Raw genomic sequence first — 27,490 nt, forward strand, 5'->3', positions numbered from 1 at the left:
GGGAAGGAGGAAGCACGGTGCGGTGGATGCTTCTGCCTCCACTTTCCAGGTGCTACAGTTGTTCAGTGTGAGCAGAGGGCGCTGGGCTCTAGGGACTGGGTTTTTTAGTGTGAATGGAGCGTGCTGGGCTCCAGGGACTGGGTTTTAGGTGCGAGCAGAGGATGCTGGGCTCTAGGGACTGGGTTTCTGGTGTGAGCGAAGGATGCTGGGCTCCAGGGACTGGTGTTTTCGGTGTGAGCAGAGGATGCTGGGCTTGGGGGACTAGGGTTTCTGGTGTGCGCAGAGGATGCTGGGCTCCGGGGACTGGGATTTTCGGTGTGAGCAGAGGATACTGGGCTCCAGGGACTGGGGTTTTCCAGCTTTCTACAGGAAGCCCCATCAGATCTCCAGATTCTGCTGGGAGTCTGGCTTCATCCACATCATTATCTGTGGCTTTTTGGTTTTTAAAGTTTAAAGAGGTCCCAGAGTCAGGGGATTCAATTAAGCTGTCCCCTGCCTTTCAGTAGGGAGCACTTCCAGCTGTCTGGCTCTAGGGAAAGCCAGAACATATTCGGGTCTCGTGTTTGTTTGGCTTCTTGATGCTGGCAGTGCTGTTTCCTGAAACGGTCACCTCAAGCTGGCTTGAGAAGCCGGAGTCACAGCTCTCCGGCTTAGCGAGTGCATGAAGATTTCCTAGCATCAGTTATTCAGCATTAGGATTTACCTCGCAAACACCATGCTCATGGAAGGTGTCTGCTGAGATGGAGGCATCCAGATTCCCCAAGGCGAGTCAGGGCTTTATGGCCCTCACCCAAGAGAAGCACGTTGCTTTTGTGGCAACTATTAATCGCTTCCTGAATTTAAAAAGCATAAACAAACTTGCTTGCCAGGGAACGAGTTACCCAGTGCATAAATGCTGTGCCATTAATGCGTGGCTGACCCTGATGATGATGTGAGGACCAGAAGAGCTTTCAAAGAATTTACCAGAAACCATTTCAGGGGAGGTTGTGTGTTGTAAATCCTTAAGTAATGGGATGGAGGGAATGAGATTAGATAATAGTTTGCAGAAACTGGGCACGATTCCCCATTGAGGATCTTGAGATCATTAGAAACATAGCATGGTGAGGCAAGGCCCCTGCGTGTCCTTATCCCAGTGACCGACAAGTGAGTTTACAACCTGGAAAACGAGATTATGGAAGGGTTTTTTTACATGCTGCAATAATGAGCGACATTAGGGAGCAAAACAGGGTCCTGTTACATCCGAAGGTGCATTGTAAAGCCACAGCGGTTCCTGGAGGAGCAGCCCAGAATGGGGCTGTTAGCGCTGAGTCGAGGATGCACCTTGCAGCTTTGGTGTGGGTGTTTCGGGTGGTCCTATGCCTCTGCTGTGCTCACCCCAGCTCAGGGAGCCACTTCAGGAGGACTTTAGCTGCTACAGCAAGGGAGGTGGTGTCCTATCTTGCTTTCACAATCTGTCCTGATGTATACGTCCATCTCTTCCCTCCTGCCACCAGCTGCCCTAAAGCTGTTTGCAGGTTTCTAGGGGGCTCCAGCAACTCCTCACCAACTCCCCAGCCCACGGATGGGGCCGCTGAGCTATTTCACAGGAAGATGCTGGCGCGTGGGGCTGTTTGCTGCCTCCCCACTCCAGCAACGCCTTTCATTTGCTTGCTACCTCTGCTGGTTTGCTCCTCCTCAGGCTCCCCCCGCGCTGGAGGGATGGGGTTGGATGAGCTTTAAGGATGCCGGTGGCTTTTGATGACAGATCTGCTTTTACCATCTGGGGCACATGTTGGGTTTTCCCCAGACGTTTAGAGATGGTGCCTGCCACGAAGAGCCGGGCAGCTCAGCAAACAGTGTTAAACCACTCTCATTTGAAAGGGCAGGCATGGGAAAAAAAAAATGTTTCGCCTGCGGCAAAAAAATATTTCCCAAATCCAATATCTATGCAATGAGGGGTACTGCAGTGGGAATTGCGCATCCTTTCATGGGGCAGTGCTTGCAGGGAAAGCAGTCAGTGGTCAGGTTGCCTCGAGCCCTAATAATAGTCTTGCTGGCTGCCTGGGGCAAGGCGCTGGTGCTTAAAAGATCTAATCTAGTGGCTGATATTCGGCTGCCCGTTAATGTTGGCATAGGAGATCAAGTCCGGCTTGTCTGTCTGTTGTGGGGCAGGCTGGCACATGCATGGGTCGGTGATGTTTTCAGGATGACAGTGCTTGACTCTGGGGAAGGTATAAGTCTAGATTAGCATTGGGGTGTGTGGTTTTACATCTCCAGATTTGACTCTCTCCAGCAGAAGGACAGAGTTCAAAGGGGCTCTGGCCTTCCTGGAATAGGAAACGGTGGGATCCACCCCGGAGCCTTTTCTCCTCTTAGTCAGAAGGGTTCCACCCCAGCAGAGAAGCCCTAAATCCAGATGGGTGTGGAAATGGGGGCGGAAAGGTCCATGTGAGGACTGTGTTTCATTCCTACCTCCTACTGGTCATTCCCCTTGAGCACGTGTGAGGTTGTGTTTGATCTGGGTCTGAGCTTGGGGTTTTGTCTTTATCCTCCTTTAGAAAGGGGGGAAAAAAATTTAGGAGGCCCCGGCGAGACGGGCTTGGAACGGGGCGGCTCTCGCTCCACGGAGCAGGCACTGGCGTCCAATTTTCTGTCTTGCTTTGTTTAATGGACCTGCGAACCGTTGCAAAGCCGAGATTGCACAGGCGAATGCCCCGCAGCCAGATTGCAGGGTCTTGCTTAACCCAGCGCTGCCGGGTTTCTCCCCACAATTTTCATGCGAGGTCTCGGCTTCACCTTTTCACCAGTGAGAAACTCCCCAGAGTGGCACGGCCGACCCTGGGGGATGGGGGGGTTTCTTTTGGAGGTGAGTTTTACTCAGATTTGTAGATACTTTCTGGCGATATGTAGGTAGAGGTGGGAAGTAATTTGTGATGGCCACAAGGATGGAGAGGCTGTTCTGCACTGCAATGAAATGCGTCCCCTGCTTTCTCCTTCTCAGGAGGTGGCTTGGAGGCACCTTTCCGTGCTGGTGACATGCAGGTCACTCTTTGCCTTAACCACCTCAGGAGGTATCAGCTCAGAAGGTGTTCAACAGGTTGGCAGGTGACATCATTAGGCTTTAGTGGTAACATGCTGTGGAAGTAAGCAGGGAGATTTGCTCAGTGGTTGATTCCCTAACCGGGGGCTCCGTGTTGCTTTGATTTGGACTCTTTTTGTGCTTGGATGGTTTTCCTCCTGGTGCGTACCTTCCCCACTGGCTTTCACAGTGGATTTGAGCAGTTGAAGGCTCTCGGGCACGTTTTGGCTTTCTGCCTGCGAATATGTGGCCTTGTGTGCTGGGGTGACATTACCGCTGTGTTTCAGCTTTGTGCGAGCCCTTTCCCACCTCTGGATCCCTCAGAGGACTTCCAGGGCAGAGGATACACCTGAGGGAGGGGAGATGCTGTAGAAATCAAGGCACGGTGGCCTGGTGTGCTATGTCCATCGCCATGTGCACCACCCCTGCCCGGTGGGTCACATCCCTGTCTGGTTTTGGGAACCACCAGTCCCAGAGGCAGGGAGCGCCTGGTGTGGATTTTTTTCTGGGAAAGAGGGGCAGAGAAATACAACATCCACGTTTCCAAGCCACCAGGGACGTGTCTGGAAGAGGAGGTGCAGAGGTGCTCAGGATGCAGCTTGTGGAGGGGCTGGGGTGAGTTTTGGAGGCTTGAAGTCCCCTTTGCACTGATGGCACTGGGAAAGGCTGTTTTTGTCTGGCTTTTTCCACCTCTCTGGAGGGTGAAGTGTCCCCCCGCCTGCCCTGGCTGCTGGCAGGGCTGTGCAGGCAGGAGGCGGGCAGGGAAGGAAAGGAGGAGAGGATAACGCCCCGGCCGGCTGCAGGCCCTGGCCATTTCTGGACGAGTAGGTCATCTGGGTGTGGGAGGGGAGCCGGTGTCCAAGCCAACCCAGAGAGGCTGAGGTTGGGTGTATGTGCGATTTGGGGGAAAGTGAGAAGGGATTTCTTAGGCGAGAGGAATGCAAGTTTTCTCCTTCACATATGTCTCCTGTTCTTCCAGTTTGCAACAAAAGTCATCAAATTGCCCAAGACCTGGCAGCAAGGACAGCCCAAGAACAGCCCACAAATCATGGGAAAGCATCTCCTCTCCTCCCTGCCTGCCTCCAAATACTTATGCATCAGGAACCGCTTTAATCCTCCTTTGGAAGATAAAACTCCTGCCCCTTCCCCATGCCAGGTGGCTGCACAGCCCGGAGCCTCTGGAGCTCGTGCACGCTGTAGCACCAGTCCTGGCAGGTTAGAAATCTGGGTTTCCCTTGAATTGGTTGCACTTTTAAACACTCCAAATAGTCCCAGGAAGGGCTGGGGTGCTCAGACATCGGGGTGGCCAGCAGCCATTTGGAGGAGACACTGTGATGTGGCTGGCATGACTTTCCTTGTCCCCAGGTGGTGGGGACAAGTGGCAGTGACTCAGGTCCTGCTTGGTCCACCTGAATTATGGGGCGCTGGGAGAGGAGACAGCGACTCCCAAGGATGCCCAGCTGGGGAGAACCAGGGCTTGTAGGTGTACGGCTCCAGCTGAGAGGCTAAGGAGCAGTTGTATGTCAGGGTGAAGGCTGCTTTTAATGAGCCTAGCCGTTTCCTTGCAATCCTGCCGGCTGCTGTTTTTTCTTTTTTTGGCAGAAAGAGCTGTTGGTGAAGCAGAGCTGCAGAGATCAGGTGAGCCTTTCTGAGCTCTCCTGTTCACCCCGGACATCACGGGGATGGGCAAAGTCCCTCCTGCCTTCGTAATTGCGAGGTTAGGATTGCTGCTGAAGGGGCATTTCACGCTGTTTCATCTGTCTCACTTGGGGCTCCCAGAGCCTGGTTTTGCAGCCACCTGGTTTGCATCAGGAGGTGCTGGTCCATTAGGATCCCTGTAAGAAAGGCACTCAGGTTACCCCATTTTGGTCGTTTGAGTTATTATAGGATTTTCTTACAAGAAAACAACTCTATCCATCTTATTATTAAGTGTAGACTAGCGGTGATACCAGAGCAAGGATCGCTGAAGGTGTCCCACCTTCTGGGACCACCCCTCATGCCGTGTCCCATAAGACAGCGCTGGCGCAGGTTTCCCCAAGCGTTCCAGGGGCTCCTGTGATGGAGGAGACATGGGTGGGCTTTGGCGTGACCGGAGGACAGGGGCACCCGGCACTTCGCGCTTGTCAGTGCACGGCATGCAGCGAGCGAAGGCAGCAGTGTGAGGCTCTGCAGAGGAGGAGGAATTACTTCTATGTACAGCTCGGGAGTGGGGGTCTCCCCTAGTAGTGTGAACACAACTGTTAGCTCTGTGCACTGACTGCTGTCCCCCCACCTTGCCCGGCCGGGGTGAAGGTGGCAGCCCTCTGCCACCTTTCCCCTTCCCATATGTGGCCAATCTGCCTGGGAACCAGGCACACAGCCACTGCTTGGAGGGGAAATGTTCGTGCGATGGGGCTTCTCAAGCCCAGGCAGGGGGAAACGGCTCCAGGTGAAGTCGAGTTGCGTTTAACAATTCTACTTGGGATATTATTTTTTCCTACAAGACACTGCCCCACCCCAGCAGGATGCCCTGCGGATCGTCAGTGTGCCGTGCTGGTCTTTATTCACTCTCCCGGTGAAACGTTGCAGACTGCCCCGCTCGCTGAGCTGCTCATGGGCAAGACCTGGTTTGCAGGGCAGCCAGCGGGCTGGCTTCCTTCGCCTGCCCGACACGCCGCTCCCGCGCCAAGCCGCTTTCCGCTTCCCTGCTTCTGCCTTCCTCCTCCCGCCACAGCATCTGCTCCGGATGTTTTTCCCCCAGACTGCAGAAGCTGTGTTTTTCCAAGCTGAATTTCTTTTGTTAGTTTTTTTTTTATCTCTCCAGGGTCCCCTTCAGATTGTTTTGCTCCGTTCCATCCTCTCCAGTTTATTATCTCCTGCTAATGTTATTAACATGCTAATTAGTCCCAAATTGCAATTGCCAATGAAGATGTCAGATAGGGCTGATACTAACCCTGATCCTTCATATCACTCTTTTTCTCTGAATTCTGCAGATTACTCTGTACCTCTCGCATCGTCTTGATTATTTTATCTGGTTTGGCTTCACAGAGGGATGCTCACGTCTCCGTGAGTGTGATTGCTTCCCTAGTAAAGACTTGCTGAGACGTAGCATAGGGTGGTTTATGAAACCCCCAGGGCCAGGTTGGTGATGGGTGTAGCTCTGAGAAGCATTTTCTGTCTGGTCCCAAGGTCTCATCTCAAAGGCAGGGTGCATGCCTGGCTCTCTGTGGCAGCCCCCTTGGGAGGCAGAAGGAAAAGGACTTTGGAAAGCTAAAGAGCGGCATTTACTATCCCGCCTATACACTCAACCCTCTGGCTGTTCGGGCATTGTGCAAAGGTCTTCCATGACTATAAATAGGCAGAGAGGTAGGCAAAGAGATGGTGAGATGGGATGAGGACAGGGGGCGAGCCAGCCTTGGCCGGCATCTGGAGCTCTCATCGCCTTCGTGCGCAGAAGAGGTGCGGTTTGTTCCGGCCGCACTGCTCTCATCAGGCAAAGTTTGCCCCCGCAGAGCCTATTTTTGAACACAAAACCCCCTGGTTACCTCTTGGAGGTGCCACAAAGAACCGGGACCGGCTTACGGCGAGGTGCCCCGGCGCTGCCGTGGGATGTCGAGCCACGTGCTTCGAATAGCTCTGTGCAGACGTGGCCTATGGAGATGAAATGTGGCTCTTGACCAATTGCGAATAAATCAGGGTCAGGAGCTTGAATGCTGGCCAAGAAACCCAAAGGAATAAAATATAGCCTCTCTACAGACTGTTAGCAAACAGCACGTGGGCTGAGATCTGCTAGATAAATTTATGCGCTGTGAATTGTTCACCCAGCTGTAGTGGAGGGATGGACGGACCCACGGAGAACTAATAACCATATGTGGTGGACATGCCTTCGGTGCTGACCTTTAGAGGGTTCAGCAGGGTTGGGAGGCCGCCGGTGGCATGGTGATGTCTTCTTAGGGATGTCACTGGGAGGGAATGGACACATGCGTTGCTTGACACAAGGGAGGGGGACTCAGGCTGCCTCTGCCCTGCATGTCCAGGAGACAGGCTGGCAAAATAAATTAATACTCCTGACCTTGGTTTTCCCATCATGTCATTTGAAATGAAATGAGGATGAATACTGGGCTCTTTGCCTTTGCCTGCTCGTTTCTGAGCTCATGGGACTTGCTGGCTGGAGAGCTCCCTTCCTTGATGCAGCCCAGGGAGATAATTTTAAAATGGGGGAAGATGATAGGGAAATAGTGAAAAGGTGGGATTCTTCCCCAACCCCCGGCTGTGGGCACGGGCCTCCAGCACCCACTGTCATCCATTTCAGCTGAAACGCCGAGAGCTGGCAGTGCTGCTCCAGCCATGGGGGCTGCCTCCTCTCGCTCACCCCAAATCCCTCGTAGCTGCAAAGAGAAACATCAACTTCACGTTGGGGTGAAAAGTTCTGGCAGCGGAACCAGCTCCAGGCAGGCCGCCTTAATGAGCCTTTGGGCTCAGTTCAACTGCTTTAAACCGGAGAGATGGGCCTGAGCCCAAAACATGGAGCCAAACAACCTTATACTTGTCCAAGTTGCAGAGGAGCGTGAGCGATTCGTGGCTGGTCCCTCCTTTCTCTAACCAGGCATCTGCTCCTCACCCTCCGCCCCGGGACGCTGGATGCGTGCATGCTGTCATTGGATGGGACCAAGTTATATATTGACATCTTATATGTCAACATCTTACATATCGACATCTCTGTCCTGGCTTTAGCTCAGCTTGCAGGGGGGACCCGACACCCCCGTGAGTACCAGACCCTGTGCCCTGGGTCTGGCTATGGGAGGGCAACTGCTCTGCTTTATTGTCTCGTTTTACCCCAGTGCTACAGGTGGAACCTGAATTCCCCTGGCTGTGATTCAGAGAAATGTGGGGCAGAAAAAAAAATCTCACGTTTTGGGGGAAAATGCATTTCTGATGCTGGGCCACTCCTGGATTGTGCTAGGCAATCCACCTTCCCTAGGCTGCAGGGGATATTGAGGGGGCTGTGGACTGTCTATGCTTCCTGGGATTTACAGCATCATTTTGAGATTGACAGCTGGATAAAGAGGCTTTTCCCAGGCTGGGCGTCCCCGGCAACCTGGGAGTCCTGTCTGCAACGGACCGGCTGCTAGCCTTGCCCAGCATGTCTCCTGTGCTATTGCAGCAGGGTAGTCCACATCCCGGCCCCGCCACGCTGCGGACGGGGACTCCCGCCTCGGTGGCTAATCCAGCAACCCCCCCCCCTTGCCGCCCCCACTGCACCTTTGCCTTGGGCTGTGACTTTTGACACGGGCAGGACACATTTAACAGTGTGCTCTGAATGCTTCGCCAAGTGGCGATCCGGCGGGTTGCGAGCTGTGGGGCTGTGTCACAGCTCCTGCCAGAGTGACAGCAGAGCTGGCATCGCCATCCCAGCCGGTGCCAGGGACCCTTGTCCCAGAGGCAGCCGGGGGCAGGTAAGAGCCACCAAAGGCTGGCACGGCTGTTCATGTGCAGGGTGAAGGATCCCCACCATGACTCACACTGCCGTGCAATCCAGTGATCTCGTTTGTTCTTTTAAGTTATTTAGACTGCGTCGGAGCAAAACATAGCAAGTTTTTAATGCTGACTGATTTTTCCACTGAGACGTCTTTCCTTTCTCCCTGTGGCAGTGAGGATTTTGACAAAACCTCCCAAGGAAACCACAAATAAAACCCAGAGCAATGAAATCAGTGTGAAAAAGTGTGACGTGGTGCTTGGGTTGGATGTGCCTGTTGCTTGTGGTGAGGCAGCTCAGAAAAGCCCAAGCACTGCGCAGGCAAACCCTAAATACATTTTATGGGGAAAACTTATTTTATTTTTTTAATTTAAAGGGTGTGATTTTGCAAGAAGGTGTCATCATTGTCCTCATCATGGCGAAGCACCCCAAGCACACAAGCACTCCTTTATCATCAGGGTCTAGCCCATCCCTTAAAAAAAGTCATCTGCCAGCTTTTCCAGAGAGCAAATGTTGCTGGGGCAGGCAGGAGAAGCATGTCCATGCTGCTGCTCAAAGCTGCTTGTTTATCATACAAGATATGTATGGCATAAGAGGCATATAGGCAAAAGAGCAGAGTTAGAAGGGACTCCCCAACACCTGAGTAGCGTGAGGGGGGTGTCTTTCTTACCCCACCCCTGCCCCAATGAGCTGGTGCATTTAGTGTTTCAGTGAAAGAAAGGAGACTTCTGCTGGCGATGGGTGGCTTTGGGGGTTAATGGATCTAACCTACTACTTGGACACATTTGTTATTGCTGTTGGCAGCATTTGTGGTTTCCCTTGGTTGCAGTCATTAGGTTCCAGAGTGAACGATAGACATGGGGTAGTTTACACTTGTCTCAGGTGTGAGGGGACACCCCAGCTTTAATTTAATACGCTTCAAAGATGTTGCCTTCTAGCTGGAAGGATTAGCAACATCATTTTTGCTGTTGTCTTCCAGAGGGTCCTGCTGGGGGTTTGCAGAGCCCTGCCCTGACATTGCCGCTCTGTGAGCTCCCGTCCTACTGGCTCCATCTACTAGCTCATGTTTTGGGGCCAGGAGAGCCTTCTCCCAGCTGAAGGCGTTGAGCCATCTTCCGTGAGGGGTTCGCAGCTAATTGGTACAATCAATATTTGTTTTGCAAATGCAATTGGAGGGAAAGAGGGATTGAGAGCGCCAGAAATTCAATTGACCTGTAAAAACAGATACTGTGTAAAGGGAATCCTTTCCCTGCCAAGCAAATATTTAGAAAGGAGAAGCAATAAAATGAATAAGCAACAAAGTAATATCCTGCCTCGACGGCCGCCGGAGGCTGCTGGGAAGGGCTGCTGCCCCCAATGCTGTGATAACTGTGAGCAGATGAGTGGCAGGAACCTGTTTCCTAGAGAAAGTGTGTTTGCTTTTACTGTCTAATCCGTCAAAAGCTCATCCTGCTGCCTCGGCAGCGCTGGGACCTGTCTCAGGTAGCTGGGCAAGCTGGCTACCAGCCTCTTACCCCTGCAGCCACGACTGCGGCATGAGCCTGGTGGTGGCACAAGGGACAGGGCTGTCCCTGCACCCTTGTCCCTCCTTGTAGGGGTCTCTGCTCTTTGCTCCCACATCCCTGCTCAGCCTCCTCTGGTGCCCCGATGATGGGAGCACACTGGGAAGGGCTGTGGGTGCTGTGGGGTGCGTGGGGCAGAGAGCATCGATGGTTCATGTCTGGAAGCAAATTCCAGCATGTCAACACTCAGCCTCAGCATGCCTTGGTGTGAAAATCAAAATGGTTAAGGAAAAAAAAAAGATATTTTGTCAGATCAAAAAGCTCCAGAAAAATATTTTGCGTAGGGAGTGGTGAAATGGTGTCCAGCCAGGGCTTTTGCCAAGCGGGAGCAGAGCGCCAGGGTCCCTCTTTTCCAGGTTGCTCAGCATCCCTGTGCACAGCCCTGCGGTACCCAAGTGACTTGAACCAGAGCGGTCCCCTTGGGCTCACATCTGAATTGAAAAAAACTCTGTGGAAAACAAGGATTTTTCAGAAAAAAAAAATATAATGTATGTACGTGTGTGTGTGTGTAAATAAAAAATAGAGCAAATAGAGGGAAGGGAAATTATTTTATGGGAAAGCTCTCAACCAGCTCCAGCACTGAGCACCTTTAGGCCGGTTTGGAGCCTTCTGAGCATCTTTCCCCCATGATGGATTCTGACCCCTCTGATTGACATCAGGATCTGAGACTGCTTCTCGTTTACTGGCATCAATTAGAGCCTTTTTTTGGGGTGTTCATGGCTACTTAAGCCACCTTGAAATGCAGTTACTACACAGAAATCAAAAAGAGGTTTGGATTCACATTGGTGTAAAATTGAGTTTTCGAGAGTGCGTTGGCTAAAAATGTAGACTTTCCTCCCAAACTTCCCCAGACTGAAGAGAAAAAAGCTCTAAAGAAGAAAGTGAATTTTGAACACTCGTTAATCACATTTTCCTGAGGTTTTACACCTGATTATTATGAGACTGAGCTCCTCTAGGATGCTCAGTACCTCTGGGGAGCTGATGCTCAGACCCACGAAAGGCAGAGGAGCTCTGCTTCTCCATGCATGAGATGTCATTTGGGAGCAGGTCGCTTGCCGGGATCCCGGTCGGTGAGCTGCCCGTTCTGGCTGCCCATTGCTGGGCTGCCTCTGCCGGCGCATCCCCGGGCCACTGATGGCATGAGAGCCCCCTCCGTGTGCCGTCATCTGTTATCACAGCCCTGTCTCGGGTGCCGCTGAGGTTGCAAAACGTGCTCCAAGCATTTGTTTCTCCCGAAACGCCAGCCCGAGAGCACACGCTAGAAAAGGGCTGCAACATGAGATCAGCGGCGGGAGGGGGAGGAATGGCTTAAATTTAACGTCTTTTTAGATGAATATTTCCATTCATTCCAGAGCATATTCCTCTGGCATTTCCAGCGCACTTGTTTAGCTGAGTAGTTAACAAACTTCATCGAAACACATGTTATAGTGCTCTCTAGTGCACGGAGCTATGAATGAAGGATGCCTCTTTTGAGATATCTGCATGTGCAGCGCAGCTTTTGCTCCAGAGCAGCCTGTTAACCACAACAGCTGCTTCCCATTGTGGAAATGCTATTTAAAAAAAAAAAAAACAAAACCATCCCAACAACTTGACAACACACGCAGATGATATTTATGCAAAACCCCATGTGAGGGTGAGCTGGGGCACATGGAAATAAAAGATAAGGCAAGAAATAACCCAGCCAGGAGACTGATATCTCCCTGCCGGCAGCGCCCGGTGTGCTCCCGCGGATCTCTGTTTGCCGAGCCGGTCCGAAGCAGCTGGTCTCTATGTCCGACTTAGTTTACTCTGTTTAGCTTTTATACAGCCGAGCGATTTTTATAGCCGCTGGAGCACAGGGAAGCTTGACAGGATATTGGCCGCCTCCTAATGAGAGTTTGCCGCATTGGCACGTCGGCACGAACGCCCCGTGAATTTTAAACGCCTGAGAAACGGGCAGCTCCTGCGGCCCCGGCCCCGGATGCTCAGAGAGCCCTTGGGGGGAACATGGGTTTTCTGTTTAATAAAGGAAAATGCAAGCCTTGATTGTAGCCTAGGAGACTCGAGAGCAGCCAGGAGCCCCAGCGCTGGGGCATGGCTGGACCCAGTGCACATCCACCCCCACTGCCCTCAATGGTGATGCTCCAGGAAAGCCCTCCAAAAGCCAGGGGAACCTGTCCTGCACTGGGCAGTCAGGGATTTGGGTGGTCCTAAGCATGAGGTCAGACCTGTGGGACCAGGCTGGGGGTGGACTCGGTCCCCTGGGTTTGCCTGATCCCTTTTTGAACCTGTTGGTACAAAGTGGAGGTGAATTTATGGCATCATGGAGGAGTTGAGGCTGGAAGTGACTGGAGTCCCCAGCCCTACCTCTGCTGGGAATGGGGCTGGCTTGGATGCTGGATCAGGTTGCTAAGGGCTGGGGCCAGTCAAGTGGTGGCTGTCCCCGAGGAAGGAGATTTCATAACTTCTCTGCTTGGTCTGAACGCTCTTTCTTTCCTTTGTTTTTTGCAACCCTCCTTTTGAAATTCTGAATGGAAAATAGAAAAGTTCCAATTTTTTGGTTTGTTTCTATATTGGTTTACCATCTCAGGAGGTTTACAAAAGATTCAGAGGCAAATATAATGACTTGCAAGAGGGGGTACCCTAAGCTGGAACAGAATCAAAATAGCTCCTTCCCCCATGGTGGTACAGCGCATCGAAAAGACAGTGGGTGTATAAAATCCCCAAGGGTGTAGGAAAACCAGCCTGCAGGATGTTTTAGCCAGGGTTTCTTTTCTTGGAAAGCAAAAAAGAAAAAAAAAAATAGGTTTCAAGATCATCACGCTTTATCTGCAAAATGAATGACACAAACAGCATTTCCTTCTCTCCCAGTTATTCCTGCCCGGCTTACAAAGCCAGCCAAATCGGGGTGGTGGTGGCGATGGCACATCCTCTTGCTCCTGGTGACTTTGCTTTTCCATCATTTGCCTCCCCATTAATCTCAGTACAAACAAAGGCTCTGAAGAGACAAGCTGAAAAGCTCCTGGGGGTACGTTTAAATCAGTCCTTTCTAATAATGTCTGTCGACCTCTCTGTGGAAGCACTGCTCCCCAAGGAAAGGACATGGAGCCGCGGCAGCGTGCTGAAATATGGTGGGGTGTAATTAATTCTGACCTCTGGCTCCCGCTCACTCACTCTCAATATTAAATTTAACTAGTGATATTGTGGTTTTTCAATTATCCTTGTTTCCTTGGGGGCACGGGGGGGAGGGGGTCACGGCTCAAAATTTGGCTTGGTGGGAGATGCATCGGCTGGGATGCAGAACTGCTGTGCTGCGGCTAGATGGGATCGATCCTTGGTTTGTCTCCATTGGGATGGCGTTTGGGCTTGGACGCAGTGTTGTGTGTGCCTCTCCCTCTGCTACCTGTGTCCCTCCCGCTTCCAAAGCCAGGTGCTCGATCAGTGCTGTGGTGTGGCCAGCTCCCTGCCCGATGCTACACGCTGTTGGGAGGCGGGGAGCACAAAAAAAAAGCAGCCTTTGGGGAAATGGGGAGGAAAATCAGCACTTTGGTCTTGTTCTGGCCTTGCCCAGGAGTTAGCTTTCTGGACGCTCCTGAAGTCAGTAGAGGATTTTTATCAGACTCCCCAAGGGCCTGGAGGGGACCCAGAACCATCAGCTCCTACAGCACCTTGTTGGTGAAAGTCTTATTAGTATGTCCTTGATCAGAAATGGAGCAACATAAAGCCGTCTTAGAAGCCGTGCACTTGCTTGACCTTTTATTTTGGTGTAGAGAAGGCTTGAGGGTTGCTAGTGTATTTTGGCAGCAGCTGTTTGCTGGGGAGGCTTCGTTTGTCTGTTTATTTAACCCCATCATTCTAGCAGTGCCCCTACGTGTCCCGGCGTGGTCTCTGGAGGGTCCGGGGGGTGTTAAGTGATCACTTTTGGACCTCATCCAGGAGGCAGGGACGAAGGTGCCCTTTCCTGGGAAGGCTCGGGTGGTCATGTGTAGCAGAAGGAGGGTTAAACAGCCCAGCGGCAACCCCCTCCTCCTCTGCTGCCCCCCTTTCCCCTTTGCCACCACCTCCCCAGCACTCCCTCGTCACCGGAGTCCTCTGCCATGGCACCAGGCGCCAGGAGGGGATGTGGGAGCTGTTTAGGTGCCAGTGAGGATCAGGGCAGGAGCTCATTTAGGGATGCTCCTGCAGGATGCCCATACATGGACCCCCCAGTTTAACCCTTCCAAAGCCTCTGGGGTCCCTGGATGGGGCTGTCCCCCTCCTCCATGCCCTGGCCATCCCCCCCGATGGCAGCTCTGCCTTTGAAAGCAAGCTGTGCTTGTTGGCATCCAGCGCTGTGATGGGCTCTCCGGAGGCGGGGAGGTGTGCAGGGCTGGGATGTGTGACAGAGCGGGATGCTGGATGGGGTATGGCCACCGGGTTTGGACCCTGAAAGAGCTGGGTTAGGTGAAGAAAGGTGAAAAGCAGGACTCTCAGGCTTCGCCTCTCTTCCTCGCTTTCCCCGGCCTCTCAGAGAACACAGCCGCCGTCTGACTGCTCAGGGGTGGATTTGCAAGAGGCCAAGGGTTGGCTTTTTGGACTCCCCATCCCCAGTTGCCAGCAGCAGCTTGGCTGTTCCCTGGGGAGAGATCACACCCAAGGGCTGCGGAGGCAAGCTCACATCAGCCCCCGGGATGAAATAAGCCCGTTTCAGCCCGGTTGCCGTGTCCCCTTGAACATTCAGGCAGCAGGAATGAGAAGGGCTTGAGCCAGGGGGGGAGGGAGGAGAAGGGAAATTAAAAAAAAAAAAAAAAGGAAAACGCCACTTGCTGCAAAGCGAGTGAATTCTCCAATAAACCCGAATCTGCTGAGAATACATTTTACAAACATGCAGCGAAGTTGGCCGCTTTTGTTTGGGCGTTTGTTAAGCATTAACTAAAGAATGCCATGGTCCAGCCTGCTCGGTGTGAAACCTAATTCTCCCCCTTTCTGGAGCCATGGCATGGAGTGCTCAATTTTTTTCTCTCTGTAGGACTGCAGCCTTCTGGTACTCCAGCCAAAAAACACTCATATTTTAGCAAGCTTAGCCCCAGCCGCGTTGCCAGGCAGTAAAGCGAACACTTGTCCGCCTCGGGGGGGAGGGAGCCAGGAGACTGGGAAGGGTCAGGAGAATAGCTCCGGGGAAAACATCCGTCCTCCATCCCACCAGAGAGCTCTCCGAGGGCTTGAAGTGCTCAGGGAGGGAAGGCAAGGGTGGCTGTGGGTGCTTTCCTCCATCAGCCTGGGAGCCCGCAGATCCGGGGTGGGTTTGGAGGTCCCCAGGGCTCGCTGGTGCCGGGTTGTGTTCTGAATTGCTCTCCCCATCCTCAGGACATGCCAGCCTTCTCTCCACAGTGCTGAGATGGACTCAGCCCTTTCCTAGTTGCTCCCATGGCCTGGAGCCGAGGGCCCACATGGTCCCCCCATCATTGTGGCCAGGGGGTGCCCTCGCAGGCAGCATGGACAGGGGATGCATCCATGACCCTTCCTTCCTGGCAGTGGTCCATGCCCCACAAGGGCCGGAGAGGGGGACAGGGTGATGGGAACCCAGAGGCAGCAGGACAGCAACTCATTCCCAAGCCATGGGTGCAGGCTTGACAGCGACTGGCATTTTTCCACTACCAGCCTGTCGAGGACCTGGTGCTGCCGTCCCCCCTTCTGACAAGTGACAGTGAGTGAGAAGATGACGCAGTGCCAAGACAACTCAATCCGCCGTCCTCGCTCCCTGCAGAGCCCTGCAGCTCGCCGCCGGCGCTCTCTGCCAGCCTCCTCCTGTGCCTCTCACGCCGTGCACGGCTGTTGGCTCGGGGGGGCGGGGGTCATGGCTTTGCTCTCCAGAGAGCTGTTGGTTGGGGATGGCTGTGAGCGTGGCCGAGCTGGAGCTCCCCACAGCTCCGATGGGTCAGTCGGGGTCTGCTCAGTCTCCTCCTGGGCCATGGTGAGAGCAGGAGATGAGTTGGTCAGGTCTCTGCACCGAAGTGCTGGAAAACCCAACATCCCTGTGGATGCGTCTGCTGCGGGCAGCCCTGGCAGGGAGGTGAGCAGGGCAGCTGCCCTTCGTAGGGACTGGTGCCAACGGCACCCGCCCCAGCCCTCGGCCAGGAGCCCGTGGGGGTCACCTGGGGGCTGCCCCTGCCCCTCTCATCACATCCCTCTGCCCAGCAGAGCTGCCTTGCCTTACCTGCCGCCTGAACCAAGCCTCCGTGCGGCGTTTGAGATTTGTCCGTCAGTATTTAATATCGGCATCCCCGACCCGCCAACCCCCCTGGGGAGTCTCCGAGGGGCTGTGTTTGTATGCAGCGCACGCAGACAGACAGCAGCCAGGAAGCGCCCGTCAATCATGGCCCCTTTCAGCCTGTCACCTCAAAATAAAGGGAGAAAGAGGGGGTGGCAGCTCTGATGGGAAACCACGTCTGCCCACACCATCCCCCCTCCATCGGTACCCTGGGGATGGGATGTGCCGCCCCAGAGGTGGCTTTGACCACGTGTCGAAATTTCTAGGTTTCAGTGATGCTGCGCAGATGGAAACCCCAAAGCAGAGGTCTGGGATGGCTTTCTCAAGGAAGAGGAATTGCACGGAGATGTGGGGTTGTGTCCCAGAGGAAGGGGGGATGCCCATAATGCCGGCTAGCTCGCTTGGGGATCTTTGAGCTGAAATGTTGCACTTTTGGAAATGGCAAAATATTTTGTTTCAAGATTTTCTTGAAACCCACCACCACCACCTTTCTGTTTCAAAACTGCAGATTGTCATTTCAAAAGGGACGTAAATTTAAAAAAAAAAATTTAATGCAGATTAGTCAATACAGGAAAAGGAAGGTTTTTAAGATCAGAAACAAAAGGTTGTATGTTGTGATAAAAATTGCTTGCATCATCATATTGTTGTTCCAATTCTTCCTAACTTGAGTGTTTTTTTATGTATTTATTTACAAATATTCACTGTCAGTGCTTCGTTGAGGTTTTTACTGAGCTGCCTGTGGCAGGCTGGGTTTCTGCTGAGCATCGCAGTGGTGAGCGGGTCACCCTGTCCCTGCGCTTGCCAGCTTCGTACATGGTTAAACAAACCCAAAGGCTGCCAGCCAGGCCTGATTTAGCCTTGGAATCCCATGCTATGGAGGGGAAAAAAAAGCTGAGAACTAAAGCCTGCAGCATCCCTAGGATGGCAGAAATGAAGGCGCTCCCGTTGCAATTTAGGGCTGGCTAATTTGTTCTTGGTTTAAAACCTGTTGAAGTTGCTGGGCAGAGCCAGTCCTTTTTCTCTTCTGTGCAGCCTCCTGTAGAGAAATGTAATCTCCAAGTCCCCTTTGCAGCTGCAGGGAGGCACAAAGAGGTAGAGAGGGGAGAAAAATGGTATTTGCTCTGCAGCTTTCTGCTTGCAGCAGGAGGGAGCTGGGAACAGAGCTGCAGATCTCTGAGGTGGAGGAAAACATCTCTGGATCCAGGCTGGTGCATCTTGCTCAGGCACAAATATTGAATTAATTGCTAGATCTGGGGCTGGAAGAAAATTTTCCTTCTGCCCCATCTCAGGCTGACCAGGAATGTTTCAATGGGGCTATCCATGCAGGGGTTATCCAGGCTGGAGTTATCCTGTGTGAGACTACTCTTTTGTGGGGTTATTCCCAAGTGGGATTATCCGTGCATAGGGTTATCCATGTGTGGGGTTATCTGTGCACACTCTTCCTCCCCAGTCCCCATAGAGGACCTGGTACTGTCCAGGGCTGGTCCAGCGCTGTAGGGACCTGGGACACCAGTGATGCCCTTTGCTCTCTCCCCATTACTACCTGTGGTAGGTTTCAGTTTTTATGCCCGTGACCTTTTAGTGCCTAAGATCTGGGTTTATTGTGGGGTTATAAGGAGCTCTTTATGGTTTCATGCTGTGGAGAAGGTTTTACGGGGATTTCTCTGCATCTCACGTTGCCCAGGGATGGGGGAGGCCTGCACTGGGCAGTGAAAGACGCCCCGTCCCTCCAGCATCCCTCGGCGGGAGCTGTTGGGATCTCAGCAGTTTGGAAATTAAGTCATTTATTCAGCAACCTAAATACGGCTTTAATGTCTTGTATTAGGCAACCGTTTACCTAAATCTCACACCTTCCTGTTTTGCAACGCACTTTGGGCTTAGAAACATCCATCGCTCGGTTGGTGCTGCTGTGCCTAATTGGCAAAGGTTTATGGCTTTCTGATCAGTGCCCTGGAAACATAGATTTTGGGCACATTAATTTGTGAAGATTAGATAACAGTAATGTAATAGCTTATCAGTATTTTATTACTGAGAGCAGTTAGTAATCCCAACAGGTAGGGCTTAAACTTCATTTAAACGGGATGAGAATGTGTTACCAGATGAATACAAATCACCTCCACTTTGATATAAAAGAGACATAATTAAAGACAAAATGACTGCAGAAACATAAAGTATTAACACAAGCCTGCATTTCTCAGAGCTGGAACAAGAAAAAATGACCCTTCAGAAGGGATGCTTTCAAGGGAATATACATCCCTCTCCTCCCGGGGGCAGTCATAGGGTCGTTGAAAATATATATACCTTAGAGAAAGACAGTTATATGTAAACCTGGGAAATTAAGGTTGAATTTACAAAAATAAATGTTACTAATGCCATTACCTGGAATTATAAAGTCCTTAATCTCCATCTTTTATTTGGTGATTTTTCACTTTCTGTAGCAACAATAGTGTTTTATAAAAGCTTTATAACATCCCTTTCCTACTTCTTGGGGGATGCTACAATTTGCTGAGTGCACCCAGGATTTGGCTGGCACAGGGAGAGCGATGCATTCCATCCCCGTACTCGGTGCTGCTGTTTTGGGAAGACCTGGGAATGAGCAGGCATAGCCCACGCACTGGCATGAAGCACCTGTGAGATGACCCCAAGGTGGGAGGGAGCTGACGCCCATAAAATGGGGTACATTTGGGGACCCTATTTCCAGCCCTTTGAGCTCTCGACCCCCAGCCCCAAAGGCTGGCGGGCACCGCTGGCGGGTGGCAGTGTGCCATGGCACCCTGCCAGCTGCACCCACATCTGGCAGGCAGCTGTTTGCCTCCGGAGCTCGGTGCTCACCAGCTGCGGCACGGGACATCGGGAGGTGATGCTCTGTGGCTGCCCCTGCCCATCGACGCAGGGAGGAAGGCGTCATCCTCTGCTCCTGCACGTATCTGCCCTCCTTGCGCCGGCGGGATGTGCTGCCTTACCCAGCCTCGCTGGCTTCACACGGGCAAGCGTTGGTCTCTGATGAGATGGGCACAGATGCGACCAGCTGCTGCCAAGTCCCCCGGGCTCACTGCCCGTGTGGTGGAGCCTGCCTGTCCCCCTCCAGCGGTTTGCAGAGCTGACTGTCTTGTTTATCGGCTATTGGGCAACAAAAGCGCAGAAATGAAAAGGTGAAATGAAGCCTGGCTGGGATTTCACAGGAGCAGAGGCTGCGCATGGGCTGCAGCAAGATGCATGCGCTGCTGGGGAGCTTTTGTTCAGCAGCATCTCTGGTGTTACAGGTGCCTTCACCTTGGGAGCTGCCTCTGGGGCAAAAAGACATGTGCATGCCTTGCTCTGCCCGCCGTCTCCTTGTTTTATGGGCTATTGAGCTCATCACAAAAACTTTTTAAAATTATCCCCATTATCTGATGGCTTTGCTGTGAGGTTTTTGCATACATCTGGTCCTCTCCTTGTTGGAATGGGGCTGACTCGGCACTTTTCATTTCCTATGTGTTTTTTTGTAACAGCCAAAAAAAGAGAAAGACTTGAAAGCCTGCTGGTGGCTGCAGGGCCGCCCTTCCCCTCCCCAGCCAGCCATCCCCAGCCCCGCAGCCCCCCGGCCCTGCAGGTCTCCCCCAGGGATGACACATGGGACAGGGACCACGGAGGTGGGAGCTATCTGGGGCTGGTGGAAGGCTGGATGCAGCGCTTCCAGTGTGGGTCCCTGGGGCATCACCAGGCTGGGACATGGGCGATGCTTGGAGATAACCTCTGTAGGATGTGTGCTGACTTCTGACTTCTCTTTCTGGGCCAAAGGCATCAAGACAGGGGAATAATAATGTCCAGTTCCCACAGATATTTAGGACAAGGCTGGGTAAACAGCGATCTTTTTCTTTACGGGACCCAAGCCAAAAACACAGATATCTGGGGGTGGCAAAGAAGTTCTGGTTTGGTACCTTCAAACTTCTCAACAGGGGGAAACATCCCATTCACTTAAAACATCCAGCCCAGGGTTTAGCTCCATGTGCCTCCAGTTCCTCTCAAACCAACACTGATGCTGCCACCTCTGGTCTGCTCACCTCAGTTTCCCCAACTGTAAATCATTGATCATGCTACTGAGCTTCTCAATAAGGACGTTTAAAGTCAGAGAAAGAAAAGCTCTGTTTCAACCTAAAGTGTTATTGCTGTCATTATTATTATTGGCTTTGAAGTATAAAGCCAGTGTGTTGAAACCTGGGAACTGTACAATTAGGGATGCCTCAAACACTGTCACATCAATGTCAAGGAACAAGCTGAGCTTTTTCTTTTCCTTTTGACACATCAAGTCTTCAGTCTGTCACTGGCCTTAACCCAAAACTTGCTGCCATGGAGATTTTTATGATATATTAGACATTCCTGAAGTGTTTGCAAGCAGGAACGGGGCTGTTCCAGTGACCCAGGCCAAACGGCCAAGGTGGTTTGTGGGTGACCAACAGCACAGATGCTTTCTGCAGGTGCTTGTTGAGAGGCATGGATGAGCTCACTGGCCCCATTGCCATCTCCAGCACCTCCTTACATCTAGATATGAGCTGGAGGCAGGTGGACGTGTAGGGTTGGCTTGATAAAGCTTATGGTGCGTCCCAGGTCGTGTGGTGGTGGTAGCTGGACTGTTGGGTTTGACACCTGTTTGCTTTTCACCTGGAGCATCTGGACATTGGGGTCTTCGTCCTTTGACCACATTCATGGTAAGCACCTGGTGACAGGTCAACCAAAAATGTTGAAGTTGACCCAAAAGCAGCACCCCCCATTGGCACAGGGCAATCTTGCAGCACGCAATCAAAACACCAACGGGGTGACATAGTGACCCTGTGCCAATGCCTGTCTCCCCACCATGGGTGCCCCATCCCTTTTCCCCAGCGCTGTGCCACCTGCTGGGTACAGCTGCGGTTCTGCCGGGCACCCCAGCAGGATCTCCTCTTGCTCCCCCAGGCTCTTCGCGGTGAAGTGTGCCGGGTGCCTGGAGGCCATCGCACCCAGCGAGCTGGTGATGCGCGCCCAGAAGAGCGTCTACCACCTGCGCTGCTTCTGCTGCTGTGTCTGTGAGCGGCGCCTGCAGAAGGGCGATGAGTTTGTGCTGAAGGAGGGGCAGCTCCTCTGTAAGGGCGACTACGAGAAGGAGCGGGAGCTGCTGAGCTTGGTGAGCCCGGCTCTGTCGGATTCTGGTAAGGGGCCGCCCGCGCCCGGCGTCTCCCTGGCTGGTCCTGCTCTGAGGCCCCTGTGAGCGCGGTGGGGTCTGGAGGTGAGGTTTGGGTTTGCTGCTCTGAACCTCTGCCCCATAGTCCAAAGGGAAAAGCTCTATAAGCACTGTTGCATCCTCCAGCCAGAGTCTCTCCCACCTCAATGGCAAGGGCATGAGCAAGGACCTTGGCAGCGGAGGGACTGGAGGATGCTCTGGGAACCATCCCATCTCATTAGGCTTGTTTCTGTAAGGGTTTGTGCTCCTGGCCTGTGCAGGGCTTCACCACCCCATCCCAAGGGGCGTAGAGCCTCCCTGGGCAAGGGAGGGAGAGCCATGCTGGCTGAAGGGCACATCTCCCACCTCCTCACCCAGGGAAACGGAGGAGCTGCCGCTGGTATAAATAGACTGTAAATGAGAGTTTTCTTCCTAAAAAAAATCCCATTCCCAAGCACCCCACTGACTACCTTTGGCTAAACCTTCTGTGTCCCTCTCCTGTGCCTCACTGTCCCCACCTGGGACTCGAGAAAGGCTGAGTGCAATAAGTGAGCTGCTTCTGCTGTAGCCACCCTTTTTAATACAGAGGGAAACTGAGGCATGGGGCTAAAACATGAGCTGGCGGCAGGGAGCCTGCAAATCTTGTGTCCCCAATGGCTTCCCAGGCAGTTGATGTCTGGAGCCAGACTGCAGACCCAGCACGGTGATGCTGCAGGAACACCGCAGAGCCAAGGGGGGCTGCAGGAGAGGTGGCACCGCGGTTGAAGGTGGGCAGGGGGCTGGCATCCTGCTCCAGCCAGGGTGTCACTGCCCCGTTAGGTTGCCCAGAGCATCAGATCAGCATTAAAATATGTATCTACAGTCAATGCAAATCAAATCTGAATGTTTCCCAGGAAGACAAATTTAGTAAGAAAGCCCAGCAACGGTGGCCGGCAGGGTGGAAATGATCTGCTAGCAGAAATCCTCATGTTAATGCTGTCCCTGCAGAGCCCCGCTCCTTGTGAGGCTGTGCAGCCCCATGCCGTGTGCCTGGATCACTTGGCTCCTCTTAAAAACTGTCATCGGGGGAAAATCTGCTTTATTGAGGGAAGGATTTACCTTCAAAATGCTGTGCTCTGGAAAGGGCTGCCGGCAAGCTGGGGGGAGCCTGTCTTTTCCCTGCTAGAGCAAAGCACTGGATTTAAAAAAAGAAAAAGAAATCAGCATTACAAGCCCATTTAGGAGGTGGTTGTTAAGGTGTGAAGCAGGGCAGGTCACGGACACAGCAAAGCCCGACACTCACTGCCAGGTGCAGGTGATGCTGCAGCTGGGAGAAGGTGTGTGGGGGGACAGGGATGGTTTCAGTGGGGGTGGAGCAAAAATTGCCCAAAGCCCGTGTTTCTCTTTAATATCGTGCTCCTCTGCAGTGAGAGCCCGGCTGCTTTGCAGCACTGCCTGTGGCTGGCTCTGTCCAAGCTCTGCAACTGCACTTGCTTGAAAGAAAAAAATCCTCCCTCCAAATAATGGTGATGATATTTAAAAAATAAAAGAGTGAGGCCATGGGAGAAGGTGGCTGAAGGGAGCTGGTGAGTGATGGTCCAACACTGGAGGAGCTGGAGAGGCAGGAAAGCAGCAGGATCTGCCACACTGGTGCTAGCTCTTGCCTTAGCCCTGGGAAAGTCCTTAATTGATTGAAGAATTATTATTTTTTCCTTCTGGGTTGTGCAAACTCTTTCAGTTAAAATAGGAACCAATGAGGAGATGTCATGCATGAAAATAAGTGAATTGACCACAAAGGTTTGGATTTATTCCTAGTGGGGGAAAAGGGCAGTTTGGGAAAGGTTGGGGAGCTTTTCCTCCCCAGCGACTCATCGGCCTGTGGTCCAGCCCTGCTGCCAGGGGCTCTGGCCAAACCAAGAGCTTCAACTAGCAAAAACCTCCAGGGGAAATACTTATTTTGGTGGAAACTCCAGCTGAGATCCGAGGGATGCGAAGGGCCAGTGTGGAAGTCAAAAGGGCACGGCAACCCCTTGGCTGGTTGGAAACCCAACCGGCGCCCCGTCATCCCCTGGCAGCCCCTGGCCTGGGGGGTCCCAGCCCTTCCCATCTCCCCACAGACCCCATAGCTTAGCCCCACCACCATCCCTGCCTGGTTTTGGTGGTCAACCACAGTTTGTCTCGGGATGTCGTGTGGCTCTGGGGATGGTGGCAAGGCGCCAGCCCAGGTGCACATCCCACATGGATGCTCAGCGTGGCGCGGCTTTGACCCCTTCTGCTGCATTCGCCCTGGGGACCCCACTGCCATGCCAGGGGATGCAGAGGTGTGTCCCCACTCCAGCACTGGTCCCAGATGCCGTTCACCAGCAACATGCGATGTGCGTGTCCAGCCTCTGCCCCGTCCCCCCCTTGCTGCTTTGAAGCCCCCTCGCCCTCCCTCCCCCCCCGGCCGCCGCGCACCAAAGGCCACTTTATGAGAAAGCACAGATAAAAAGCGAGCCATATGTTGTCTGTAATCTCCCAAACCCTTGCTTCAATTACTGCCTCCCCCGAGCCTCCGCCGCCCAGCCTAAGTAAACAAGCCCCTCTGAAAGAGGACCCCGCTTTCCAATTAAAAGCGTCCTAACATTTCTCCTCTCCCTAAATCCTCCTGAGCGAGGAATGTCCTGGCCCCGGCGGCGGGATGCGGGCTCAGCGGGTCGGACCGAGGGCACGCCGCACAATATCCATCGCCCCGGCCCCTTCCCAGGTGACGTCAGGGGCAGCCCCAGACACTCATTAATTTCTCCCCCCTCCTTGGTGGGGAAAGGCATGAAAGGGAGAGTTAATTAAAAGTAATACCCCGCCAAATCCGGCTTCGCTTTTCCTTCTTTCCCATTGACACTGGGAGGGATTTGGGGAGCAGGTGTTGGGGGGGGAGGGCTTGAGGGGGCTGCTCTGAGTGGGTTTTCCCTCTTGGCGTGGGTTTTGAGCATCATTTGCTTGATGGAGTCCATGAGTCTCTGGCTCCTCCCTGCCGGGCCCTGGCCCTCCCGGACTGAAGGGGATTGGGGCACTCACCTCGTGTTGGGGTGCAAAGGGGTTCAGGCACTGAAATGTCTCCATTGGTTGACATTCCTCCTCCCAATATTTGTAAAAATCTCTACCCTTCCATCAAAATTAAACTCCTTCAGGTTTCAGGAAAGCAGGCAGCTCAGCAGAGCAGAGACCCTGCTTGTGCTGGCACTGAGAAGGGGGCAGTGGTGGCCGCTGCTCAACCCCGTTAGCCATCAGAGACTCCGCAGCCTGGGGGTACCCAGCGCTGGGGCTCTCAGACCTACTGCATTACTACATCCCTCGTGTTGGGATATGCAAGAAAACAGCAGTTTGTCTTTCCTGTCACCTCTGCTGCCATGGGCATGCTGTAGATGTGCCATGAGCAAATGGGGAGCTCGCGGCAGCAGCAAGGCTCTGGCTCCTGGGGGTCAGCACCCAGCTCCGGGCTGTTTGGGGACCACCAGCATGAAGATCTCTCCCTCTCCCAGCCCTCCCAGCCCTCACCACAGGGAAGGTCTCCATATCGGCTGGTGAGCCCAGGAGAGAGCCCAGCAGCACGGAGGGAAGAGGTAACTGGTACCTGAGAGCATCCTCGCTCCTCTGCTGGGATCATTGCCTCCCCTCAGCCCGGAGATCTGCTCCTGTCTTTCCCCATTCCCAGCTGGGCTGCCATTGGATTTACACTTTTCTGATGTGTGTGATCCATGGCTCTTGCCATGAGGTACAACCCCCTGCTTTACCCATGAACTCTGGGACAGGCTCACAACCCCCTGGTGCATCCCCATCTCCCAGAGATGCAGCAGCCTTGGGATGGGACTCAGGCCAAGCATAGCCTTGCAACCTGTGTCTGCATCAAACCAGCACCCCAGCTCTGTTATCGATTCCCAAACGGATGGTGGAGTAGCTTTCTGGAAAACGCTGTAAGTGATTTACTGCTCGTGGGAGGGAAGGACCTGTGCTGTCAAACCTGTGTTACAGCCCTCCCATGCAAGCGAGGTCATCGACATGGTGGCGATGTGGTAAATGAGATGGGCTGGTAAGAGGCAGGGCAGCGCTGCCTACTTTCCCGGAGCAGCTCCCACCCGAAGGCCCCGCGGCCCTGAGCGGCAGAGAGCAGCAGGGAGATACACACCAGTGCCTGGGAACGCAACAGAGCAGTACGTTGCAGCGAATACCCAAGGGGTGAAGCTTGAAGCAGCCCGGGCTTCTGTCCAGGGAGATTTAAAACTCCACAGAAGAGAGGAAATACAGGTGAAAAGGTGCCCCTTACATTTGTGGTTAAAACTCTGTGCTCTAAATGGAGTTGACCTCCATGGCAGGGCAAATCAGGCGGGGTTTGTGAGGTCTTGGTTAACGCGTTGCCCTCTCTGAGCATCTCTGCTCACCCTGCACCCTGACCTCCCCCAGCCTGCGCTGTCCGGGCAGAGGGACCAGATGCCTGGTCACCAGCTGGGCTGGGGGACAGCCCCAGGGGCACAGCAGTCCTTGATGGCTGCTGTCCCCTCGCGCGGGTGCGACCTGTGTGCCTCTGTCCAGATGTGTCCCCAGCTGTGGTCTGGCAGGAAATCCCTGTGGAGCAAGCAGGGATTTGGGTCTGATGGAGGGAAAATCAAGTGTCCCAGGGTTTCACATTGCAGCTGCTCAGACTGTTGGGGAAAAGAAGAACCAAAAAGCACATCTGCTGGCTGAGCAACCCCAAACTATGAGCCACAGCAGCTCTCCCCTCTCTGAGCTGCCATGGGGCAGCCAGCCCCAAACCGCAGCTCCTCACACACATTCACAAGAAGATCCCCACCAAAACCAGCTTGTTTTAAGTCCCCCAGATTATTTTGGACATGCTGGAAAACTATGTGTGCTGCCTGTTGTCTGTAAAGAACCTGCTTTTTTCCCCCCCCTTAGGCAAAAGTGACGATGAGGACAGCATCTGCAAACTGGGCCAAGCCTCGGGGAAGGGCGCCGAGGACGGGAAGGATCACAAGCGGCCCAAGAGACCCCGGACGATCCTGACCACGCAGCAGCGCAGGGCGTTCAAGGCGTCGTTTGAGGTTTCCTCCAAGCCCTGCAGGAAGGTATGGGGAGAAGGGCCCATGCTCAGCTGCCTCCAGTCCCCAGGGATATCCTAGATGCTGGGCAAGGACTTGCCCCGGCTGCTCTGTCCCCTCCTACAATCCCCCCAAAAAGCTGAGGGGGCTGAGACACCGCTGTCATTCCTCTCTCCAAGGTGCGAGAGACCCTGGCGGCTGAGACGGGGCTGAGTGTCCGCGTGGTGCAGGTCTGGTTCCAGAACCAGCGAGCAAAGGTGGGTATGAGGGGTAGCCCCCCACCAGCGGCCAGTGCCGGGGCTCCCCTCCCTCCTCGCTCTGGCTGGGGGATGATTTCACCCCATTTTTTCCCCTTCTCGGCCAGATGAAGAAGCTCGCCAGGAGGCAGCAGCAGCAGCAGCAGGATCAGCAAAACACACAGCGCCTGAGCTCAGGTACCTGCCTCACACCCAGCTCTCCCTGCACTCAGGGTCTCCCTATTTCCCAGCCCTCTCCGGGCTTCCCAAGGGAGCTGGGCCCCCCAAATAGCAGCCTGACTGTGCCGACGGCTTGCTCTTATCTTCCAGCCCAGACGAATGGCAGTGGCAGCGCGGGGCTGGAGGGGATGCTGAACCCCTACACCGCTCTGCCCCCGCCCCAGCAGCTGCTGGGCATGGAGCAAAGCGTCTACGGCTCCGACCCCTTCCGGCAAGGGCTCACCCCGCCGCAGATGCCTGGAGACCACATGCACCCCTACGGTAAGGCTCCAGGGTTTGCCTCTTGCATTCTCTCCTTCGAAGAGATGCTGGGCTGTGGTGTGGGGCTGTGTGGCAGGGGCATGCATGGGGAGTGCAGCAATTTCTGGGAAGATGGCAGTCCCCTCACCCCTAAATCCTTATGCTGAAAAAGCTGGAGATACCTGGCACTGCCAAGGTGCCAGAGAAGGAAGCAGGCTCTGAAGCCCTTCTGCTCCTTCC

At 53.6% G+C, this 27,490-nt stretch overlaps 1 protein-coding gene across 2 annotated transcripts in view; it reads left to right on the top strand.

Annotated features, from left to right (window-relative positions):
* Positions 1-27,490, top strand: part of LMX1A (LIM homeobox transcription factor 1 alpha) — a 51,748-nt gene that overhangs the window by 24,085 nt on the left and 173 nt on the right. For both annotated transcript variants that reach the window (XM_087731456.1, XM_087731455.1), the window contains 5 exons: positions 21,237-21,469; positions 26,392-26,561; positions 26,714-26,791; positions 26,899-26,968; positions 27,101-27,271. In XM_087731456.1, coding sequence (XP_087587582.1) covers positions 21,237-21,469; positions 26,392-26,561; positions 26,714-26,791; positions 26,899-26,968; positions 27,101-27,271 — 722 coding nt within the window. The remainder of the gene's footprint in view (positions 1-21,236; positions 21,470-26,391; positions 26,562-26,713; positions 26,792-26,898; positions 26,969-27,100; positions 27,272-27,490) is intronic.

The sequence above is a fragment of the Nipponia nippon genome, unplaced genomic scaffold, assembly GCF_047370975.1.
Source record: "Nipponia nippon isolate SJK-2023a ecotype South Korea unplaced genomic scaffold, ASM4737097v1 scaffold_5, whole genome shotgun sequence".
In the NCBI taxonomy this organism is placed as follows: domain Eukaryota; kingdom Metazoa; phylum Chordata; class Aves; order Pelecaniformes; family Threskiornithidae; genus Nipponia; species Nipponia nippon.